Source organism: Rattus norvegicus, chromosome 7 (genome assembly GCF_036323735.1).
Source record: "Rattus norvegicus strain BN/NHsdMcwi chromosome 7, GRCr8, whole genome shotgun sequence".
NCBI classification, from domain to species: domain Eukaryota; kingdom Metazoa; phylum Chordata; class Mammalia; order Rodentia; family Muridae; genus Rattus; species Rattus norvegicus.
The window spans coordinates 115,539,722-115,562,658 of NC_086025.1; the positions used below are offsets into that span (position 1 = coordinate 115,539,722).

General features: G+C 48.1%; 1 protein-coding gene across 2 annotated transcripts in view; it reads left to right on the forward strand.

Moving 5' to 3' along the window:
- The first annotated feature begins 3,052 nt into the window (after positions 1–3,052).
- Positions 3,053–22,937, forward strand: part of Srebf2 (sterol regulatory element binding transcription factor 2) — a 58,172-nt gene continuing 38,287 nt past the window's right edge. Inside the window, exon 1 of one of the 2 annotated variants that reach the window (XM_063263322.1) lies at positions 3,053–3,813. In XM_063263322.1, coding sequence (XP_063119392.1) covers positions 3,726–3,813 — 88 coding nt within the window. In that variant the 5' untranslated portion in view covers positions 3,053–3,725. The remainder of the gene's footprint in view (positions 3,814–22,937) is intronic. The other variant, NM_001033694.2, reaches the window with a different exon arrangement.

A 22,937-nucleotide genomic window follows, 5' to 3' on the forward strand; every position in this document is an offset into this window, starting at 1 on the left:
GGCCTCGAACTCAAGAGATCTGCCTGCCTTTGCCTCCCGAGTTCTGGGATTAGTGGAGTGTGCTAGCATGCCCACTCAACCTGTCTTTCTTAGAAGAGGTGCGGGGGCTAAAAGGGTGGGTCAAGCAGGGTAGCCGTAGCTACAGCTGTGACTGTGGGGTAATTTCTTTGTGCTCTGCCATCAGCATTTGTCGACCTCCATTTTCTGAGACAGCCATCTGGCCATCATTGGGAATTTTGATGTTTTGATTGTGAGTTAATTAACCTTTAACAACTGAGCCCTAGAATTTTTATAATTTGAGGCAGAGCCAGAGAACTATAAAAGTGATGAGAGGACAGAGAAAAGGCCAGTAGTTAAGAGCACTTGTTCCTGCAGAGGACCTGGGTTCTGATCTGTTCCCATATGGTAGCTCACAACCATCCCTAACTCCAGTTCTGGGGGATCTGATGCCCTTTTCTGACCTTGGGCACTGGGCACATATATGGTACACATACTTGTATCTATGAAGGAAAACCATTCATACAAATAAAGTATATTTTTAATAGCTGAGCCTTCTCTCCAGTCCAAGAATAAATTTTTTTTTTTTTTCCGGAGCTGAGGACGGAACCCAGGGCCTTGAGCTTGCTAAGCAAGCGCTCTACCACTAAGCTAAATCCCCAACCCCAAAAATAATTTTTTTTTTAATTTAAAAAAGTGTTGAAGGAAGCAGCCCCATGTGATAGGAAGGCCAACTTGGGACCAACCTAGGCTGTGCCTTTGTAACTAATGTCATCGGGATCAGGCCCTTCTTGAGTTCTCTACCCCAGAATGCTCAGATGTCTGACAGAATACGTACTTATGAAAAGGCCCTGCAGGCAGACGATGCCTGGAATTTAACGGACTTTGGTGGCAATTTGCCTTCTCCAATTTTTTTTTTTTTTTTTTTTTTTTGGAGCTGGGGACCGAACCCAGGGCCTTGCGCTTCCTAGGCAAGCGCTCTACCACTGAGCTAAATCCCCAACCCCAATTTTTTTTTTTTTTAATCTCACTGATTTGCTCAGTGCCCATTGTTGTGTCCAGGGCCTGAGAGAAGGACCCAGTCTCCCTTTCCCTCTCCTTGTGTTCAGCCCATCTGGTATTTTTTTCTTGGGCTTTTCCCTCTCTGATCTCAGTGCTTAACTTGATGGATTCTGTTCTCTCTTCCTCAAAAGTGGCCAAGGATTTCCATCTGCAACCTTCAAAGAAATAAGCAGCTCTCTTGCTTGCCTCTTCTGTCCTTGAGTTTGTTCCCAGTGTTGGTTGCTGTGGTCACTTGTTCTGGGAACTCCACCTTTGAGCCTTACGGAGACACAGAATAGGCCAGCACTCAGGATGCAGGCCGAACTCCGTGTTTTGAAGCTGCCCTGGTCTACATAGCAAGCTCTAGGCCAGCCCCAGCTACACATGGAGACAACTCTTTCAAAAATGGTGGTGTGTGAGCAGCTTGCTTTAGAAGACAAAAACATAAACAGCTGATGGAAGGCACTTGCTTCGCTAGCTTACCCAGCAGGAAGGATTCAATCGTGTAATGGTGTATGTTTATGGTCGTGGCAGTGACCTAGGTAGGAGTGTATAAGTTTCCCAGTCGCCTGGACAGTGACCATTGCTAAAGGTGCTCATGATGGCATCTGTGATGGTGTACTCTAGGATATTCCAGTCTTCTAAGCTTCCAAGTCCAGTCTGTGGCACTCTGGAGACTCTGGGAGCCCCTTAATGATCTCTTAAGGCAGGGAATCTCAACAGTGGCACTGAGGACATTTTGGACCACTTAGCTGTTGTGTCAGAAGGCCTCTCCTGAGTGTTGTAGGATATTTAATAAATATCCCTGGTCTCCACCTATTAGATGCCAATAGTAGTCCCCCAGTTAGGACAACTAAAAATGTCCTCAACCATTGATTGCTAGATGTGTCTCTTGGGCTGGCAGTTCTTCTTCCCTCCCTCAGTCTTCCATTTTCCTCTGCCTTTTTGGTCATTCTCCAGAGAGATGCCTAGAGCCTCTGGGGATGAACCTTCTGGGTTACCCTTGTTATGAGCTCTGTCCCTCTTTTAGACTTTTTTCCTCACTTCTTTAAATGAATAGGTATTTTGACCTAGCTTCCCTTTTCTGGGCTTTTCTTGGACAATCAAACCCTCTGAACTTAAGTGTTGGTGGCATCTGCCCTGCTACCAACCAACAGCCATCATTAGTATGTTTTGGGTTGTTTCTTGTCCCCTATCAGAGATAGCTGCTTTCTCGTGTCTCCCCCAATAAATCTCTCATGTGAGGCTTGTTGTGCAGTGTGACTTGGTGGTATTCCTAGGCTCCTAACTACCAGGATGTCTTTCCCTTTCAGAGCAGCAACAGTGTAACTGGAGAAACCTTCACTCTGAGCTTAAACCCAGAAGTTAAGAGCTGTTTGCTTGCCACAGACATCAAATAAATGTGAAAGTTATAACTGTGGTCCTATGCTGTTTTGAAGATGACAAAACAGGCTTATCAACAAACAGTTGCTTAGCCAGCCCAGGAGCACAAGGTAGATTATTGAATCCGCAAGTTTCCCCACAGAGCCTGTGCTTTCTTTAGGTCTGACCCCTAAAACAACTGCCTCACGCACAGGAAGGTCTTCCTATTTTGTCATGAAAACCTTTTTTCCTGTCAATACACACTTAAGTCCTTTTTAAAATGCCCATTCCATCATTTTTTTTAATGATGCCCTGATATTCCACAGTTTGGAGGTAATTTGTGTACCTGATGCCTTACTGTGCTGCTGTTTTCCCGTTACAGAGAACTTTGTGATGAATACATGTACTTAACTTTACTAGCATTTCTTTGGACGCTAATCCTTGTTTCCTCGGATACATTCTGGGAAGTGTGCACCTTTGTGTCCAGTGTGACCGACACCTGTAAGATGTAGTGAGGTGACTGCAGGAGTGGGGTCTCACCTCAAGAGCCCATTGGTGGGCTTTGGCAAATGACCTCGTCTGAAGGCCTGGAGGTTTATGAGGTTTTCCAAGATTGAGGGCCAGTTGTAAAATGTTCACAACACTCAGGCGATTCAAGAACGTGTTAAGTCTCGGATGGGACAAGTGTGACTTAAGGTCTGGATAGTCTATCCCTGAATGTTGGGGTACCAAGATTCTACCCAGGGCTAGGGGGAGGGAAAGAGACAACTGGGGAGATGACGTAATGTGCTCGCAGAGTAAAGGGGGCGGTAGTAGGAGGTAGCGCTGGACAGCATTGTGTTTAACCCTTCTACTTCCGGACTCTTGGCAAAGTTGCTCCTGGAACTGATCCAACGGAAAAGTAGCGTCTCCTTTAAACCAGAGGAAGGCTGGGACGAGGACCGGGAGGCTACTCTCCGCTGGCGCTTGGAAGCCGTGAGGGGCGGAGTCTCGCTATGCAAATCTGAGCTGCTGATCGATGACGCGCCATCACCCCATGAGCCGCTTCGCGCTCCGATTGGCTAATGCAGGCCTGGTCCCATTGACAACAAACATGGGGGCGCGGAGGCTCGGGGCGGGGCTGCAGTGGGCGCGGCCCGGGGCGGGGGAATTCTGCCCCGCCCCTTCCGTGGAGTCGGGGCGCAGCTCAAACATGGCGGCGGTTGGCACCGGGCGGTGAGGCGGTACCAGGTGGGGGCTGTCGGGTGTCATGGGCGGTGGCGGCGGTACCGCCTCCGCGTCTCCCTGAGCTGGACCTCACGGGGGACTCTGCGCCGAACTGGGCGATGGATGAGAACAGCGAGCTGGGCGGTCTGGAGACCATGGAGACCCTCACGGAGCTGGGCGATGAGCTGACTCTCGGGGACATCGACGGTGAGTGGCGGCTGGGTGGGAGTGTGGGGGGCGCGCGGGGAGGAAGGGGTTACGGCGGCGCTCGCGGGTGCGCGTGCGCCCACCCCGCGATCGCCCACCCCGCGATCGCCCCGGCGTGCGCGGGAAGGAACCCGCGGACCGGGCTGCCGGTGAGGTTCCCAGTTCTTCTTGCTCCAGAGTCTGAGCCCGGGTCGTGACTCAGGGCTCCAGGTGGCTGAGGAGTCCTGGCGCCGCGGGGCCTGAAGCGGGGTTGGGGGCGTCGCGAATACTGCCAGAGAAGAAAGCGAGGCGGCCGCCTCCCTCGCGCGCCCACACGCTCTCTGGTTTGTCCGGTCTTCGCCGGCGTCCGGCGTCGCACCTGTCACTCCCTCCCTGGTCACTGGAGCGGCTTCGGGATTTCCCGGACTGCGCTCCGGGCTCGGCTCCCCACGCCCCCGCTCTTTTCGGGATTGACTGACAGCCGGGTCTCCTGGCGCTCTGGAAAACTTTGGGCATCAGCTGCAAAAGCAAGTTACTGATGGAGTGGACAGAGACCGCAGAGTGCGGCGGCCTTGCATGGAGACCCAGGCGCTCCTTCTGTCGCACTGCAAAGGGAGTTGAGCTGCAAGAATTTTGAGTTGTGGCCCCTCGGGTACTGACTAGGGAGCGGGTGGCCTTTGTTTCGGCGGCCTTAACAGCGAAGTGGAAGAACTGGTAGGAGCCCAGGGATCCTCTCTTACAATTCTCTCACTTTTCAGCCACGGGAAAGAAGGTTTGGAGAGGGTCCCAGACTTGCCCGCGGTCATCATGCTGCTTAACAAAACCCAGTTCTTTCTGTTTCTGAGCCAGTATTAGTTTCTTTCCACTCCACCTTTGAGAATTTGAAGTCCAAAGAACAGGCTAGTAATTCTCAGTAGTCGGGCTCTTCTGAAGTTCTCAGTCATTTATTCCTCCCACAATCCCACGGAATAGGTATCACTCAAATTTGCAGGAGGTATTGTCTAAGGTCACTTACTTTAGAGAGTCCAGAACTCCTCCTAAGCAATGACTCAGTTATGGAGTGTTTCTACATCTAGAATCTAGAACCTTGCAGGCATATATGATGGCTACATCCTCACTTTGCAGGTGAAGAAAGAGGTAGAAGGTTCTCTTGTGTAGGCAGAAAGTGACAACAGTTGTTTGAAGAAGGTGTTTGCTGTGTTCCTGTTTTGCTTTTGTAACATTTTTCCCACTTGGTTCGCCCTTACTTCTCATTTTGATCATCCAGTGTGACAAGACCCTGTAATTGAAGTTCCACTTTTTTTTTTTTCTTTTCTTTTCTTTTTTTAGGAGCTGGGGACCGAACCCAGGGCCTTGCGCTTGCTAGGCAAGCACTCTACCACTGAGCTAAATGCCCAACCCTGAAGTTCCACTTAACCACAGATTCTTCCACCAAGTATTGCTAAACACAAAGATAGGTTAACAAGTGGGAGGGGTTACTGCTTGGAACACGGGAGTGGCTAATGTGTTTTGAGCACTCAGGTACAAGACACAGTGTTAAGCACTCACACAGCTTTTCAATTCGTGTCACAGCCCTATCAGATAACGCTGTCAGACTGGCCATCTCCCCACTGTTCATTAGCTTACCCAGAGTTCCCTAGTCAGTAAGAAGTAGGTCTAAAACTGCCTACCAGCAGGGGCACAAGAAAAAAATTCATGTTGTTTTTTTTTTTGTACTTATATTTTATAATGACCTTTATTTGTCTAAATTTTCAACATATTAAATTACCTAGTGGTTAATATTAACCTTATAGATTGCTAAGTCTATGTATAAATAAAATGTATACTCTAGAAACCACAGCAGTAGGTCAGTAGTTTCTTAGGCCTCTGCCTAGTTTGGGAAGTGTTTACTTGCTCCAAGAGCCGGCTTTGGTATCTCAGTTGTAAAATATGGATGGCATTTTAGGACCACGTAAGGTTGCATGTGCACAGGGCAGTAAGTGAAAGTCAGTGAGGAAGCTTCCTTGAAGGCTAGTTTACCTGCAAGATCACACTGAGGAGATAGCCACTGACCTTAAAAGACAAGAAGAACCAGTTGAACAAAGCAAAGGCCAGCGGTCTAGATGGAAGTGTCGCTGAATCCTCTGTGCTCCTGAGCAGGTTACTGAGGGGTGGGGATGGAGGTGGGGCAAACCACCTTTCATTTCCTTCCCACAGTTCTTTGCACCTAGAACAGCACTTGGAACAGTGGGAATGCGCACTATTTGTGGAATGCCTGTCTGAGTACCTGGGGCAGGATATTAAATATTAGGTATAGTTTCCCTGATTGGATTAGAGCAGAGTGAGCAGCCCATGGGCATCTGAGATGAGGAAGAGAGTAGTATGAGTGCACTTTTGTAACTCACAGCCTAGAAATCTCACGGTTCCTTCAGGAGGTCAAAGAACTGTGAGTCCACAGCCAGCGGGGTCTCTTCTTGGTCAGAGAGCTAAAATTCTTGTTTCTTTTGACTAAAATAAATGATTAGGAATATAGTTCCATGGCAGGGCGCTTGCCTGGGGTTTGTAAAGTCCTGGGTTTGATACCTACTACTGCACAGACTATGCAAATGAGCACAGTGGAGCCTTCAGAAATGGAAGAAGGAGGAAGGGTCACCTCCTGTTCTAAGACCCAGCCCGTGAGACCCTCATCTCAAACTGAAAAATAAGAGTGCTGAGGGGGATGAGGGTGTAACTCAGCAATAGAACTCCTGCTTAGCATATGTGAGGGCCTAGGTTCCGATTCCCCATACTGCCAAAAAAAAAAAAAAAAGGTAGAATAAGCAATTTCAGCTGGACACTACATAAATAAAAAAGGGCCATCTTATAATACAGACTGACTGAGATAACCTAATTAAGTTAGGTAGTGGAGTGAAGCCTCTTGGAAGAATATCAGTGTCATTCTCTTTGAAGCAATGCCAGAGTCTGGATTTTTATGTTTTTTTAAGTGTTGGCTTCATTATCTTTTTTTGTTGCGTGTGTGGTTGTGATTGTGGGCATAGGCGAGCCATGGTGTCTGTGGAGATTACAGTGTGACTCCAGGCATCAGGCTTTGGCTTTCATCTTTGCAACGGTGTCTCTCTCTCTCTGTTTCACACTGCTTGTGCTGTCTGGCCTCCCCCCTTCCCAGCATTCCCGGCTGCCTTCCATCTCGGCAGGGACTCTGAGTTTACAGACTTGTACTACCACACTCAGCCTCCTGTGGGCCCCTGGGGTTTGAACTCAAGTCCTCGCACATGTGCGACAAGTAGTTTATCCACTGAGCTGTCTCCACAGACCTTAACTTTTTTTTTTTTTTTTACGTTTATTCTGTTTATAGATATTCGTTTGCCCACCTGTGTGTCCACATTTGAATGACGGGGTCAAAGGGCAACGTTTAGAGTCAGTTCTCTCCTACTATGTGGGTTCTGGGGATTGAAGTCAAATCACCACGCTTGGCAGTGTGTCTCCTTACCCACTGAGCCATCTTATTGGCCCATCCTGTTAAAAATTTGTTTTTTGAGAGTTCCTTAAGTGTCTACAATGCGTTTTGATCATGCCCGTCCAGCCACCTTTTCTAACTCCCTCCCCCCAACCCCCGTTTCCCTCCAGTTTCCGTGTACTCTTCTTTTTGAAAAATAACTCACTAGTCCAATTAGTGCTGCCTGTGTGCACATAGTAGGACCTACTACACCCACAGGCTAGGCTGAAACTCACAAAGGCCTTTCAGGTCCCGAGATTAAAAGCTTGTGTCACAAATCTCGCTTGTCCCTCTTCCTTTTCTAAGAATAGAGAAACCAACACCTGAAACCAAAACTTATGAAAGAACCGCTTGCTCTGGCCCATCTTGTATCTCTCCTCAGTCTTCTCCTTGGCCTCCCACCTGTCTTGTATTGCAGAGTAGGGTCTCTGAAGACAACCTTGTTGACAGTAAACATGTCTTTCATAAGGGCAAAAAGATCATATTTTCTTCCACTTGGATCACAAACACAGAGTCAAGAACGTGATCTTTTTGCTAAGCACAAAAGAAATCGGTGTCAGCGGACTGCAGAGATGGTTCAGCAGTTAAGAATGCTGGCTGCTCTTCCAGAGGTCCTGAGTTCAATTCCCAGTACCCACGTGGTGGCTCCCAGCTATCTGTGATTGGTTTTAGGAGATCTAATACCTACATGGTGCACAGACATACATGCAGGCAAAGCACCCATACACAAAAAACACTAATTAACCAATTAATTTTTTAAAAATAGGTGTCAAGAGCAACACACTGATAAGCTTATGAAGGAATAACCAAGCTACCTGAAAGATAAAAAAGCTGCTAAATTTTTTTACTTGTAATTAACATGTGTGAGAAAATGGTACGAGACCCAAGAGGTAAATTGGAATTGAACTGTGCTTTTATGGACTACAGGTAGGGAATTGGTGAACATTTTGAAGTAGAAATAATTAGTCATGGGTTAAGAAATATCAACTGTGTTGATAAGAAACTTTCAGATGCGGGGGCGTGACCTCTGTGAGGGGTGACCCTGAAGACAGCACAGACAGATCTGTGGGATTCCATTGAGACCTTGAGCACAGGGCTTTGAGGAACTTAGAAGGTAGCTGTGCTAGGGAGGCTGGCCAAAGAGATGATGAAATGTGGGCTTACGTGGGCTTACGTATGGTGCCGGAGTAATTGCAGTAGGGATGGGAAACCTATTCAGAAGCTCAAGGGAGATCGAGGTGAAGGAAGAGAACGGACAGCGAAGGAAGAGCAGTCAGTGCTACAGAGAGCTGCAGGGATGCTCAGGCAATGTAAAGAGTCAGACTGGACAGAGGTCAGCCTTCATAGAGCAGTCAAGTACCAAGGGAGGGATCAAGAACTAAAGAAACCAGACAGCACTCAGAAGTCAGTGGGGGCCATGGGGAAGCAGAGGCGACTGTTCTCCTTGGAGAAGGTTGAAGAACTTCTGGAAACTGTACCTGGTTGGGCCTTGTGCATGTGAAGCAACCACTCTCCCACCAAGCTATAGTCCCAACTCGACATTTTATTTTGAAACACGGGCTCACTAAGTTGCTCAGACTGACCAGCCTGTCACTACCAAGCCCAGCATTCCTTTCCTGTCCTTAGGAGTTGCCTGTTCTAAACATTCTTTATAAATGGAACCAGAGCCTGTGGCTTCTTTCCCTTGGCGCGGGCTCCAGTGTTGCAATACAGAGCTTCAGCACAGCTTGTGAACTCACCTGTCCGCTGTCAGATCGTGGGGCTCTTTTTCCTTTTGGCTATTTGGAAAGAAGCAACTGAGAAATTCGGTTTTCTGGGGTAGATTGTATTTGTTGTTTGCTTGTCCATTCACTGACTCTCCTCCTTTCCCTGGTCAGTTCTTTCGTTTCTTGCAGTCCTCATTCTGTTCGCCCTTCTCTGGTTAAGTCAGCCACCCTTAACAACCCACAGGGTGATGCTGGGGTTCCTGGTCCCTAGTTCTTGATTTGGGATGGTAGTGTTGTTTTTATGAAACACATTCAACTTCTAGAGGTAATTTGTTGTTGTTTGATGCTGGGTTTCATGTAGCTCAGAATGGCCTCAAAATGTGTGTGCCTGTGCGCATGCGCCAAGTTCTGGAATGACAGACATAGGTGGGAAGTAAAATTTTGAATATTGGCCTCTTTCTAAATATATAGTCAACTCACACTCTGACTTAATGTTTATAGTTTTAGGCAGTTATATGCGCGCGCGCGCGCACACACACACACACACACACACACACACACACACACGCTCTTTTACTGTGTAAATTCTGGAACTCGCTATGTAGAAGTGGGGAGTGCTGGGATTAAGGGTACAAACCACAACTCCCAGCTGAACATGTCTTGTGACCCGGGCTGGGCTTGTGATACTCCTGGCTAGGCTGTCCAGTGCTGGCTTACACGTGTGTACTGTGAAGCCTGGTATGATAGGTAGGGCAGAGTTTATAGTGGAATTCTAAAGAAGCAGCTGTACTTCAGCTTCTAGGACTTGGAAACTTTGATCCCAAGCTGGCCAGGAGCTCACATCGCCCTGCCTCTGCCTCTCCCTCTGCCGTGCTGGTATTACAGGCGTACACTGCCATCCTCATATGGCCATTTTGATGTGCTGGGAACTGTGCCCACTGGGCTACACTGAGTAACAATGCACAACACGAGTCGTTTGCAGTTTCCTGCGAGAGCTCTGGAGAGTTTGCTGTTGTCCACAGCTTGTGTCTTCCCCATGTGCTGTAAGCTCTTGGTCCCATCTAGTTACATTTTCTGGGGTTTCTCAGACCCCAGGACCAGGGTGCCCTTGAGTTTTCCTTTCTCTGTCTGTTTGGCCTCACCCTTGTTAAACATTCTGTGTTCACACCCAAGCCATTAGGCTAATAATATTCTTGACCATTGAAGTCTTTAAAATTTGTAGTTCTCATACTCTGCTCAAGATCCTGCGATTTTTAAAAAGTGTGTTCTTGCTTCTGTCTCAAGTAGGGTTTCTCTGTGTAGCCCTGGCTGTCCTGGAACTCACTCTGTAGACCAGGCTGACCTTAAACTTCAAGAGCTCCATCTGCCTCTGCTTCCCAAGTGCTCGGATTAAAGGGGTGCACCACCACAGCTGGCTAGCCAAAACTTTTAAAGTATATACACACTTGGAATATTTTCACATTTGGATTGCTCTACGTTGTAATAATTGCAGTGTAACAGGTCTTTGATCCAGTATAATCCAGCCAGATAGGCCACTGGCGTCTCTTTGGCTCTGTTGAACGTTTTCATCACGTGTAGTCTCTCAGCATAAGTACAGTTACTGTGAGCCTCAGGAAACTTCAGAGCCCACACTTCCAGCTGTGTCCTTCCCTTGTCAGAGTTTTCCATTGCTCCAAATTATGTTGGTTACTCTTACTTACTGGGGGTAGTGAAGTACTGTATTTACATGGATCAAAAATTTAAACGTGTAAAACAGGGCTGGGAGAATTCTTGCTCTTTCTACTTATCTCCCTAAATTATATCTCCTTAAAGATAGTCAAGCTTAGGCTGGAGAGATGGCTCAGTGGTAAAGAGCACTGGTTGCTCTTCCAGAGGACGTGGGTTCGATTTCCATATGGCTAACAAGCATCTGTAACTCCAGTCCCAGGGGAGCTAATATCTTCTGCTGGCCTCTGAGGTCGGTGCATGCGTGTGGTGCGTAGACATACATGCAGGCCAGACATTCATAGAAATAATGCAAACAATCCCCCCCCCCTTTTTTAAGTTTCTTTTACTTCCTGCTAAACTTGTTATTATAAGTAGAAGCAAAGACAGGAGAGATGACTTAGCAGGGGAGGGGCTTGCTGTCTGATGACCTGAGTTCAATTCACGGAAACCCCAAGGTGAAAAGAGAGAACTGACTCCAGTAAGCTGTCCTCCAATTATACATGCACACACGCACACACGCACAGGAGCACTGAGGAACGAGAGGCAGGCTGGTCTCTGAGTTCAGGGCAGCCTGCTCTGTCCGGTGAGAAGTTAACATTCACTCTGCTCATGTCAGAGGTGCCATTTTAATGCCCACCAGAAGGGTCAGCTGGGGTTCTAATCCCTTTCTTTTTGTCCCCTTCTGCCATACTTCTGTCAGGTTCCGAGCTGAAGCCCCTCCCTGGTGCTCCGTGTGTCTGACAGACACACTTCACTTGTAACATGCTCCCCTCAGGTTCAGTGGCTCCTGGTTTTCAGTCTGTGCTTTGAGGGTCTTGGGAGGGTTTCCTAAATTTCAGAAGACTGTTCTGGAAGATCTGTGTTCTCTCCCTGTATTTTTAGGGCATCATCCCTTGCCACCCCAAACTTTAGGTCCGTCTTCCCCTGAAAAACCGTGTCAGGCTTTTCACTGTTGTGAATGGTCTTGCAGAGTCGCTTCTTTTCACTAGGATTTGCTTATGACCACTGTGCACCCGAATCTCCACATAACTCAGGAAACGTCCTTCTGTTACAAGTCCTGTCTTTTAATTAAAAAAATCTCTCTTGAAGGACTAGAGCAGTGGTTCTCAACTGTAGGTCCTCACCCCCTTTGGGGTCACATATCAGATATTTATATTACAATTCATAACAGTAGCAAAATCACAGTTGTGAAGTAGCAATGAAAATAATTTTATGGCTGTGGGTCACCACAACATGAGGAACTGTATAGAAAGGATCCAGCAGAGCGTTGGCCTGGAGAGATGGCTCAGCAGTTAAGGGTCTGTCCTGCTCTTCCAGTGGACTCGAGTTGGTTCTTGGCACCTCCTCAGACAATTGACTACTGTAATTTGGGTTCTGAGAGTTTGAGGGGGTCCAGTGTGCTCTTCTGGCCTCTGAGGGAGCCTGCTACACTCAAGAGCACCGTGTGCAGATACACACTTACAGAACAGTAAAGTGGTTTAAAGTTGATCAGCCCTCAGGTCAGGCTTGCTAATACATACCTTCAACCTCAGCATCTGGGAGGCAGAAGCAGGTGGGTATTTGGGGTTGAGGCCAGCCTGGTGTTCATAATGGGTTCCAGGCTAGATTCCTTTCTGATGTAAGCAGGCTTCTGAGCTGTGGGTGTGAGGTAGTGTGATGGAATTCGAAACTCGAGAGATGCTAGATTCACTAATGATTTCACCTTCAGGGGCCATGGGCCTGATCCCTGGGCACTGGAAGTGACTGCCCCTGGGTACCCTGACTCTTCTGTGCATTCCTTCCATCCGTAGGGTGGGGGTTGGGATATCTGTTCCTCTAATACCTGAAGAGGTGAGCGAAGCCAGACAGTTGGCGGGGGCAAGAACTAATAGCCCCCCTTTTTTCTCTATCAAGAAGGGAATTGAATGAACTTCAGTTTGAGGTGATGAGTTTTTTAGAACAGTTTTAGATTGTTGGTCCCCCCCTCCCTTTGAAAAGGCTTTTGTAAGCACAGTGGGTGGGTCACAGGAGCAGTAAGAATGTGATAGGAGTTGTTCGGTTTCCTCCACAAGACTCAGGGTTAAAAACTTTTTGAGGTGATAGGATTTTTCACAGGCTAACAGAAGAGAAGAGTAGCCTGGCCCTCTGGTAAAGCCCCTTGTGAGTTCCTGCTTAGAAAGTCCTCCAAGTGCTGAAGGACTCCCAGGTCTCTCTAGCCTTGGGAGTCACTAATCCCCTCACAATCTTATTCTTGCATCTGACTCGGGAACAGGTCTCTTGGGCTCAGGGGTGGGGATGGTGATGAAACTCAGTTGCTGGACCAGGTGTGCAGCTCTTTGTTGCACTGACTTCTGCCTAGCCCTGGCTCCAGCCATTCCACTACTGCAGGGGAAATGGGTTATTTCCTGGGCGCTAACATTCCTGTGAGCCTCACACTTTCCTAAAGTCCCCCTGATAACATTTGTCTGCCTGACAGTGCTGTGAGGTCATGCTCTGTCTGTGAGGTCATGCTCTGTCTCTGTGAGGTCATGCTCTGTCTCTGTGAGGTCATGCTCTGTCTATGAGGTCATGCTCTATCTCTGTGAGGTCATGCTCTGTCTATGAGGTCATGCTCTGTCTCTGTGAGGTCACGCTCTGTCTGTGAGGTCACGCTCTATCTCTGTGAGGTCACGTTCTGTCTCTGTGAGGTCATGCTCTGTCTGTGAGGTCACGCTCTGTCTCTGTGAGGTCATGCTCTGTCTGTGAGGTCATGCTCTGTCTCTGTGAGGTCATGCTCTGTCTCTGTGAGGTCATGCTCTATCTCTGTGAGGTCACGCTCTGTCTCTGAGGTCACGCTCTGTCTCTGTGAGGTCATGCTCTGTCTATGAGGTCATGCTCTGTCTCTGTGAGGTCATGCTCTATCTCTGTGAGGTCATGCTCTATCTCTGTGAGGTCATGCTCTATCTCTGTGAGGTCATGCTCTGTCTGTGAGGTCATGCTCTGTCTCTATGTGCATCTTTCATGGGCATTCATAAGGGCTCTGCAAAAGAGAAAGGAAATGACTTAGCCAGGACTTTCTATGCTGAACAGAGTGTGCAGTTCATCCTTTTCTTTGCCTTGTGGGAATGAGGTAGGAGATGCCCTGGCATAGGAGCCTTTTCTCTGGTCAGAGGTTGAATGAATGAAATGAATACCCTGTGTTCATAGTCCAGTGCTAAAGGGTATTTGAAATGAATGAAACAGCCCCTATTTTCAGGGAGCTTTTTCTTTTTGATTGCTGTACTCCGAGTACAAATTTAATCTCAATGTTCCCAAAGAAAAAATGTAGCTGGAGCCTGCACAGGAAGAATTCCAGATGTTTGAAGCACTAAGGAAGGGCTTGGGGAAGTCTTCACAAGGACTTTGGCTAAGTTGTGAATGAAGGGTGGATGAACAGATCTTAAAAATTATTTAATTTATTCTATGTACATTGATATTTTGCCTGCATGTATGTCTGTGTGAGGGTATCAGATCTTGGAATTATAGATGGTTGTAAGCTGCTGGGAATTGAACCTGGGTCCTCTGGAAGAGTGGTCGGTACATTTTACAGGTGAGCCATCTCTCCAGCCCCTAGCAGATCCGTTCTTTTTTTTTTCTTTTTTCTTTTTTTCGGAGCTGGGGACTGAACTCAGGGCCTTGTGCTTGCTAGGCAAGCGCTCTACCACTGAGCTAAATCCCCAACCCCAGATCCATTCTTGATAAACCGTTACCTTCTCAACCAGTTTTGGTCAGTTCTATGCATCAGTGTATTCTTTATCTGACTAGCATGAATTAAAAATGATGTTTATTTGGAGGAGGATAGTATGTGTATTGATCAGAGAATCTAGAAAGCTGGGCTTGATAAATGGGTTCGAATCCCAGAGAGGCTCAGCGGTGCCAGAGCCCAGCCAGGGTTGGGGTAAACAGCAGCCTGCTCAGGACTACACCTTCCTGATGATCTGTTGTCTACTTTCCTGGATAGGAGCATGCCTTAACAAGTGAAACAAAAATGGCAACTGCCCATTGTGCTTCTTCTCTCTGGTGATGACATCGCTAAGGCCTTCACATTCCCCTAGGTAGCTCCATCTGTCCCTCTTGAGTTCCATGATCTCTGCATTGTTGACTTGCGGGGCATTGTTTTGATGTTCTTTGTCCTTCAAACTATTCCTTCTTCCTTGAATATGCTTCCATCCCTTTAGCTCATAAAACCCCTTTTGTCCTAGGTGTGATTTTCAATCTCCCAGAGTGGATTGGTCCTTTCCCCCTGGCCTTATCTTTTGAGGCACCTGTTCTCCCTTACATTGGAGTTGGTGGGATTGGTTGGGTTTCTGTCCTCTTGAAGTGTTAGGTAAGCATTCTACCGCCAGAACCACCAGGCTGCAGCCCTAGCGTATCCGCCCCCCTTCTAGACACAGTCTCAGTGCAACAGACAGACCTCACATTCAGACCTCTTGTTTCAGTCTCCCAAATGCTGGGGATTAAACTCAGGGCCTTCTACATGTCGGGTAAACTCCCCATCACTGAGCTGTATCCCCGACACTTCTCTGTGGGGTTGAAGAGTACAAAACCATTCGTTCCCTACCTCCTTTCCTTCCTGTCTCTCCTTTCTCTTTTCTTTCTTAGTTTTTCTCTTCTTCCATAGGAGGTTTCTTTTTGTAGCCTCAGCTGGTTTTCAACTATCATCTAGTCCTAGCCTGTGTGTTGAGATTATAGTCGTGGACCACCATGTACAGCTCAGAGCTTTTGTCCTTGCTCTGTACGGGCTCACACAGGCCACATAAGACCTTCCAAGCTACCAGACACGTAGTAGGCATCACAGACAAGTACTGAGTGAATGGTTGTCTATCATTCAATGGCCTACATTGCAAGTTTTTTTTGGTCTTGGTTTAGGAGATTTGAGAGTGTGATGGTGGATGGTGAATTCTTGGGGGTCTGACATTTTTACCTAATGGTTTTGGTACTAATAAGGGTTGAGGTTTCTTGCTTAGCAAACTCTGCCCCTCAGAGCACAATCCAGGTGGAGTGGTTTGTGCCTGACTTTGTTGACAGTGTGTGGGTTATCTGTCATTGTGAAACACGAGGCCTCCTTAAGCACAGGATCATGTAGGATCAGATCCTTGAGCATCTTGCACAACTTTTAGACTGCCCTTTCAAGCGTGAAAGAGAGAGCCACGTAACACTGGGGTGGGGCCAGGTACTGAGCTAGGAAAGACAGGAAGGGCCTGGGATGACGCATCCTTTCCTTCCTGAGCTTGGGTGTTCACTCTTGCTCACTCTCCAGTGAAGCACTCACTGAGTGTCCACCGGGTCTGCCTGCTCCTGGGCTTGGTTTGGTGATAGCCACATGATAGTGGGACCAAAGCATGCAGCGTCTGAGCTTGCTTGCCGGTCCCAGCTCCACTACCTGCCGCCGTGTGGTGCTGGCCATGTTACGCTAGTTCCTGTCTCATAAATGTTCTGCTACTGTTCCGAATCTGATATGTGACCCCTGGCCAACCTCCTTACTTAACCTCCTTGCCTCCATTTCTTGTCTTGAGAAGTAGATGGTGGTAGCATCTGCCTCAGAGTGTTGTAGGAGTTACCTGTTTCTGTATGTGGGGGGACGTGGGGGTCAGAGGACAACTTGCTGAATCAGTTCTCTCCTCCACCACAGGCATTCCAAGGATCAGCTCGGGTCACCAGGCCTGGAGACAGGCTTCTTCACTCACCAGGCCATCTTGTGGGCCTCCTGTATTTCTTTAACTTTTAAGCAAGAGATTTGCTTTATGCGTCTGAGTGTTTTTCTTGCATGTATGCATATGCATCATGTACAGAGGACAGGAGAGGGCATTGGATGCCCTGAGATTGGAGTTGCAGGTTATGAGCCACCATGCAGGTGCTGCGAATCAGACCCAGGAAGCATCCTGTGGAAAAGCAAGCGGCCACTGAGGCATCTCTCTTCAGCCCTTGTTGGTCACTGTGTGTGTCCCAGGCTGTTTCAGAACTCTTGCCTCAGCCTCTTGAATGCTGGGATGATAAGCATGTGTCACCACAGCTGGCTCTATGTCTTCTGTTTGTGGAACCTGGACTCTGTTAGTCAGTCAGCTGCAATACTGCTAAGCTGTATCCCCAGCCTAGGTTCTTCCAAAGGAAAACCTTGTGTTCATTCAGGAGCAAACTGGATGTGAGGTGTCGAGTCCTTGATGAAAGCCTTTAAGTAGAATGGTGAGCCAGCTTAGAGAAAGATTGAAGGTGATCTTATGCAGAAAGGACATGGTGGTTTTACTCTGAGAATGGTTTGCCAACCCCAAGCTTGTGCAGAAAGGGAAGTGGGTATCTTTGATGGGTGGGAAGTGAAAGAAAGCCTTAGATGTTTGAGGGCTCGGGGCTGGGTGGGGCTGGAGAGGGCTCAGAGGACCAAAATTCAGTCCCAAGCACCCATAACTACCTGCAACTAACCTGAGCTCAAAGGGGATCTAACTGGTCCCCTGAAGCACCCACATAAGCTGAAGACACACACACACACACACACACACACACACACACACACACACACACACACACCCATATAAGCTGAAGAGACAGACAGATGTGCACACTTTTAAATAGAGTCAGTCAGAGCAATTTGAAGAAGCGCTGAAATTAGGTTTGTGGCTGGCAGGTGGCTCAGCAGTTAAGAGCACTTGTTGGTCTGTAGAGGACCTGAGTGCAGTGTCCTGCACCACGTGACTACCCATAACCATTTGTAACTCCAGTTCCAGGGCATCTGATTTGAAAGATGGCTGTGCCAGTCAGGTGCTGATTGGTATTTGACAGACTAGCTGAATTCAAAACAGGGTTTGGAGTGGAGTGGCAAGATGCACAGAGGTGCTTTGAAACATTGACTGACAATCCTAGGGTGAACCTGTGGCCCAGAAGAAAGCCTGTGGAAAGTGCTGTTGAAATAGCTCTTCTGGGTGAGGCTGCTGACTAGTTGCAGTCTTGGGCTATGGTTCTATCTGCCTTTTCCCCTAGAACTGCAGAGCAGAGGCATCTTCTGGGTGCCTGGGAAAGAAGGGAGAGAGAGAAAGAACCAGGAGACCACATTGAGTTGCTCTAGATTTCTTGTGTGTTTTTTCTCCTAGGGTGTGTGTGTGTGTGTGTGTGTGTGTGTGTGTGTGTGTGTGTGTTTCTCTCTCGATGATCTGTGGAAGCCAGAGCAGAGTCAGGTGTTTGTCTCTACCTCCTAATTGGGAGTCATAAGCATACACAGCCACACTCACACTCAGCTTTTTGTATGGGTGCTGGGGATTTGAACTCAGGTCCTCATGGTCACAGAGCAAACACTCTTTCTTACACACTGAACCAGGCTGCAGCTGCCGCCCTCTCCTCTTCTTCCTCCTCCTCCTCCTCTTCCTCCTCCTCCAACTCTTCCTCTTCTTCCTCTTCTTCCTCCTCTTCCTCCTCTTCCTCCTCCTCCTTTTCCTCCTCTTCCTCCACTTCCTCCTCCTCCTCTTCCTCCTCTTCTTCCTCTTCCTCCTCCTTTTCTTCCTTCTCCTCCTCTTCTTCCTCTTCCTCCTCCTTTTCTTCCTCCTCCTTTTCTTCCTCCTCCTCTTCTTCCTCCTCCTCTTCCTCCTCTTCCTCTTCCTCTTCTTTTGTTTTTTTTCCAAGACAAGGTTTCTCTGTGTAGCCCTGTCTGTCATGGAACTCCCAAGCACTGGGATTAAAAGTGCACAACACCACCACCAGTTTGTTTTCTAAATTTGTTTATAATGAATATATTCCTTTCATGATTTTCAAACATTGTCTAGGGCTGGTGAGATGTCTCCGTAGGTAAAGGCACTTATCACCAAGGCTGACAGCCTGAGTCCCATCACTAGAGCACACATGACGGGGAGAGAGAACTGACTCACTCCCTTACCTCTATACATGTGCCCTGACATGCACAAGTCCCCCTCCCCCATAAATAAATATAACTCAAAAATAAATAAATACAAACATACTATCTAACATTAATAACAAACATAATGTAAGAATAACATTATAAAGTTTGTATTGAAGAAATACGTAGTGGGGCTGAAGAGCTTGCAGAGGACCCCACCACATGGCAGCTAGTAAGTCTGTAACTCCAGGGGGCGTCCAGCGCCCTCTTCTGTCCTCTGTGAGCACTGCATGTACATGGTGCTCAGACACATTCAGGCAAACCCTCATACAATAAGAACAAGTAAGTGACCTTTGCTGTGTGTCATCATCACGGTAATCTAAGGTGTGAGGAGGCCAGTTTTGGCAACATGGTAAACTCCAGGTTATGTGGTAAGTTATATAGTAAGACCCTGGCCAAACTCTTCATCCTACCCCCCAACTCCCCCCCCAAAAAAACCTCTATAAACCAGTTCTTCTCTCACCTCTCAGGGCTAGATAACAAATACCCAAAAGACTTTTAGCTGACTATGTAATTTGAAGACATTGTTACTCCATCTGGGAGCTTTGGATTTATTCACAATCAAAATTAATCTGATCAAGAGCCTGAAGTGATGGATTAGTGGCAGAGAGCCCTAGCAGCTCTTCCAAAGGACCCAGGTTCAATTCCCAGCCACCCACATGTCAGCTCACAGTCTGCAACTCCAGTTCAGGGCTTCTGGTATCCTTGGGCATGATGCTTGCACTTGCATGCATGCATGCAGACAGACAGACAGATATACATACATGCTGGCAAAACACTCAGATGCATAAACTAAAATAATGAAAATTTACTTTGATCATACTTTGATGTGCACTAGATGCTGCGTGGCTAAGCCAGCCAAGATATGTTGTCTCTAGGTCATAAACTCCAGTGAGTATACGTGAACTTCTGTTTCTTTGAGGCCTGAAACAATTTGAAATGCACAGGTGCCAGAAAAACAAAAACAAAACTTCCTCTAGTTTTGTTTCTTTGCTTTTAAAGAAACAGAACCCAAAAGTAGATTCTTGGTGCTCCAAGTGACTTAGCCCAAACTTTTAGAGACTGCTGAGGCTGGGGAAATGGCAGAGAAGGAAGTGAGGTGCTTGGGTGTGTCAGCCACTTCCGGGGAGCCTCTTTGCCCCCATGCTGTGTGAACTGCAGCTGGGACACGAACTCCATTTTCAAAGCTTCATAAAACCTTTTCCCAGGCCTCGCTTTCTCGGGCTTCATGGCTCTCTGTGGAAATAAGAGCCCATGTAATAGCCTGACAAAAAGCACAGAGTGGGGAACAGTGAGGAGCCATTCTGCTCCCACATGGTAGAGGGTAGTGGAGTGTGGAGTCAGAAAGCACGACTGCTCCTGGGGCCTGTTCCTCAGCTCCCCGGTGTCTCTGCGCAGCACCCCTTCCACAGACGACGCTCACCTTCCTTCACAGACGACGCTCACCTTCCTTCCACAGACGACGCTCATCCTTCCTTCCCACAGACGACGCTCCCCTTCCTTCCACAGACGACGCTCACCTTCCTTCCACAGACGACGCTCACCTTCCTTCCACAGACAACGCTCACCTTCCTTCACAGACGACGCTCACCTTCCTTCCACAGACGACGCTCATCCTTCCTTCCCACAGACGACGCTCACCTTCCTTCCACAGATGACGCTCACCTTCCTTCCACAGACGACGCTCACCTTCCTTCACAGACGACGCTCACCTTCCTTCCACAGACGACGCTCACCTTCCTTCCACAGACGACGCTCATCCTTCCTTCCCACAGACGACGCTCACCTTCCTTCCACAGACGACGCTCACCTTCCTTCCACAGACGACGCTCACCTTCCTTCCACAGACGACGCTCATCCTTCCTTCCCACAGACGACGCTCACCTTCCTTCCACAGATGACGCTCACCTTCCTTCCACAGACGACGCTCACCTTCCTTCACAGACGACGCTCACCTTCCTTCACAGACGACGCTCACCTTCCTTCCACAGACGACGCTCACCTTCCTTCACAGACGACGCTCACCTTCCTTCCACAGACGACGCTCACCTTCCTTCACAGACGACGCTCACCTTCCTTCACAGACGACGCTCACCTTCCTTCACAGACGACGCTCACCTTCCTTCACAGATGACATTCATCCTTCCTTCCCACAGACGCTCACCTTCCTTCACAGACGACGCTCATCCTTCCTTCCCACAGACGCTCACCTTCCTTCACAGACGATGCTCATCCTTCCTTCCCACAGACGCTCACCTTCCTTCACAGACGACGCTCACCTTCCTTCACAGACGACGCTCATCCTTCCTTCCCAGACGACGCTCACCTTCCTTCCATAGACGACGCTCATCCTTCCTTCCACAGACGACGCTCATCCTTCCTTCCCACAGACGCTCATCCTTCCTTCCACAGACGACGCTCACCTTCCTTCCCACAGACGCTCATCCTTCCTTCCCAGACGCTCACCTTCCTTACCACTTGCCTAGGGCCTGATGCTCCGCTTTCTGGAGTTGGCTTCGCTGCTGCTTTCCAAGTGAGCGTTAAAAGGCGTTTTTACTTTAAGGAAAAAAGAAGCAGTTCCATCCCATCTGCTTGCACTCACTTAACCTGCTGTGTGAACTAAAACCCTGTGACCTTTGCACACTAGCCTGTATGTGCCCCAAGCAAAGGGTCTTTGAGAACGCTTGGTGAAATAAACTTGAGTGGGCCCAAGTGCCTGTGTAGTGGCTGCTCAGGGGGCTTCATGAAGGCCTTGCCCCTGGCAGGCATTTTGCATAAATTATCTTATTTTACCTTAGAGCAAAGAATCAAGTGTGTATTTATTTCCCAGACAGCCTTTTGTGGTGAGGAAACTGGAGTAATCTGTCCTCACAGCTTCTTGAGCTGCCTTCCTGAGACCCAGGCCCATGCAGTACCAAAGCCTGTGCCGCCCCTCCCCCAGCTCACCCTTTCCTTTGGTTTTATGGGACTTGTGAGGGACTCAAAAATTGTTAGATTTCTCCTAATCATTTTCTTAAAGTTTTCTATAATCTCGCATTATATTTGGATGTGCGCACACTAGATTTGTATTTCGTGCATGTTTGTTCTGAGATTAAGGACAGTTCTTAAACTGTGGAGAAGGATTGGCCTCAGTGGACCTTTGCCATATCTGTGATGTCCTCCCTCCCACGCGCGTACAGCAGACCGCAGCAGTGAGGTGTTTGTAAGTGTTCACACTTGGCAGACGGCACAGATCTGCCTGGCTGGTTGAACTGACCTGGTGCTCACAGTGCCGCAATTGAAATAAATGCTCCAGTTGCTCCATTTGAACCACACCAGGAATCTCCAGTAACTACTGCTTGCCCCACATACAACTCTGCTTCCTCACACAGCTCCCCTACTTTTGAAGACTTGGAAGGGACTTTCTGGGGCAGAGGGGAGGACTTGGAGGAAGGAATGGAGATGGTGTTTTTTGGTTTGGGTGGCTGGTCTTGTCTTTTTATTCTTTTTTTGGGGGGGGGGGTTCTTTTTTTCGGAGCTGGGGACCGAACCCAGGGCCTTGCGCTTCCTAGGTAAGCGCTCTACCACTGAGCTAAATCCCCAGCCCCTTGTCTTTTTATTCTTACCCTTTGTATTATTTACTTTGTGTTGGGTGCACGCTCAGTGGCACATTCGTGGACATTGGAGGACACCTTGTGAGGGTCACTTCTTTCTTTTCACCATGTGGCTTCTGGGAATCAAACTCAGGTGGACAGGCCATGGCCAGCGTCTCTTCCCACTGAGCCATTGTGCCAGGCGTGGGGCTGTTTTGGTTGTAGTGGTTTGTTTGTCGTCTGAGTGAGAGCATTAATGGCTGAGAGAGCTTCGAGCCAGGGATTCTTGACCACTTCTCAAGAATAATTACTCATTGCATGGGTACATGTAAGGTATTCTAAAAGGAAAGGAATGAACAGGCATCTAGTAAGGGGTGACCCAAGGAACAGGAAGTGGTCATGAGAAATAAGGGTATCTGGAGTAAGTGGAGCACAGGTAAGCCTTTGCAGACTTGAGACGTAGGGGGACAGGGATTCAGGGGTTACAAACACTTGGAATATGTCTAGAAAGGGGAGCATGGTTTCCAAGTAGGCCCGTCTTCTTGGCCCCACAGACTTCTTTCCCAGAGGGGAAAAGACATAGCCAGAGATCCACAAGGTCCCTGAAAAGCATGAAATCTGGTGCAGGACCAACTTCTCTAAGCCTTGGCCTTCAGGCTCTGTGGTAATGAAGGTGGATGAAAAGGTATGGCAGGAAAGTAGATCTAAACCTGGCTGTGTAGTGGCAGTTTGTGTCTCCATGTTTTAGCTATTTCCAGAACTACATACGATCTTTTTATCCTTTCTTTCTCTAAAGATTCTTGACAGCT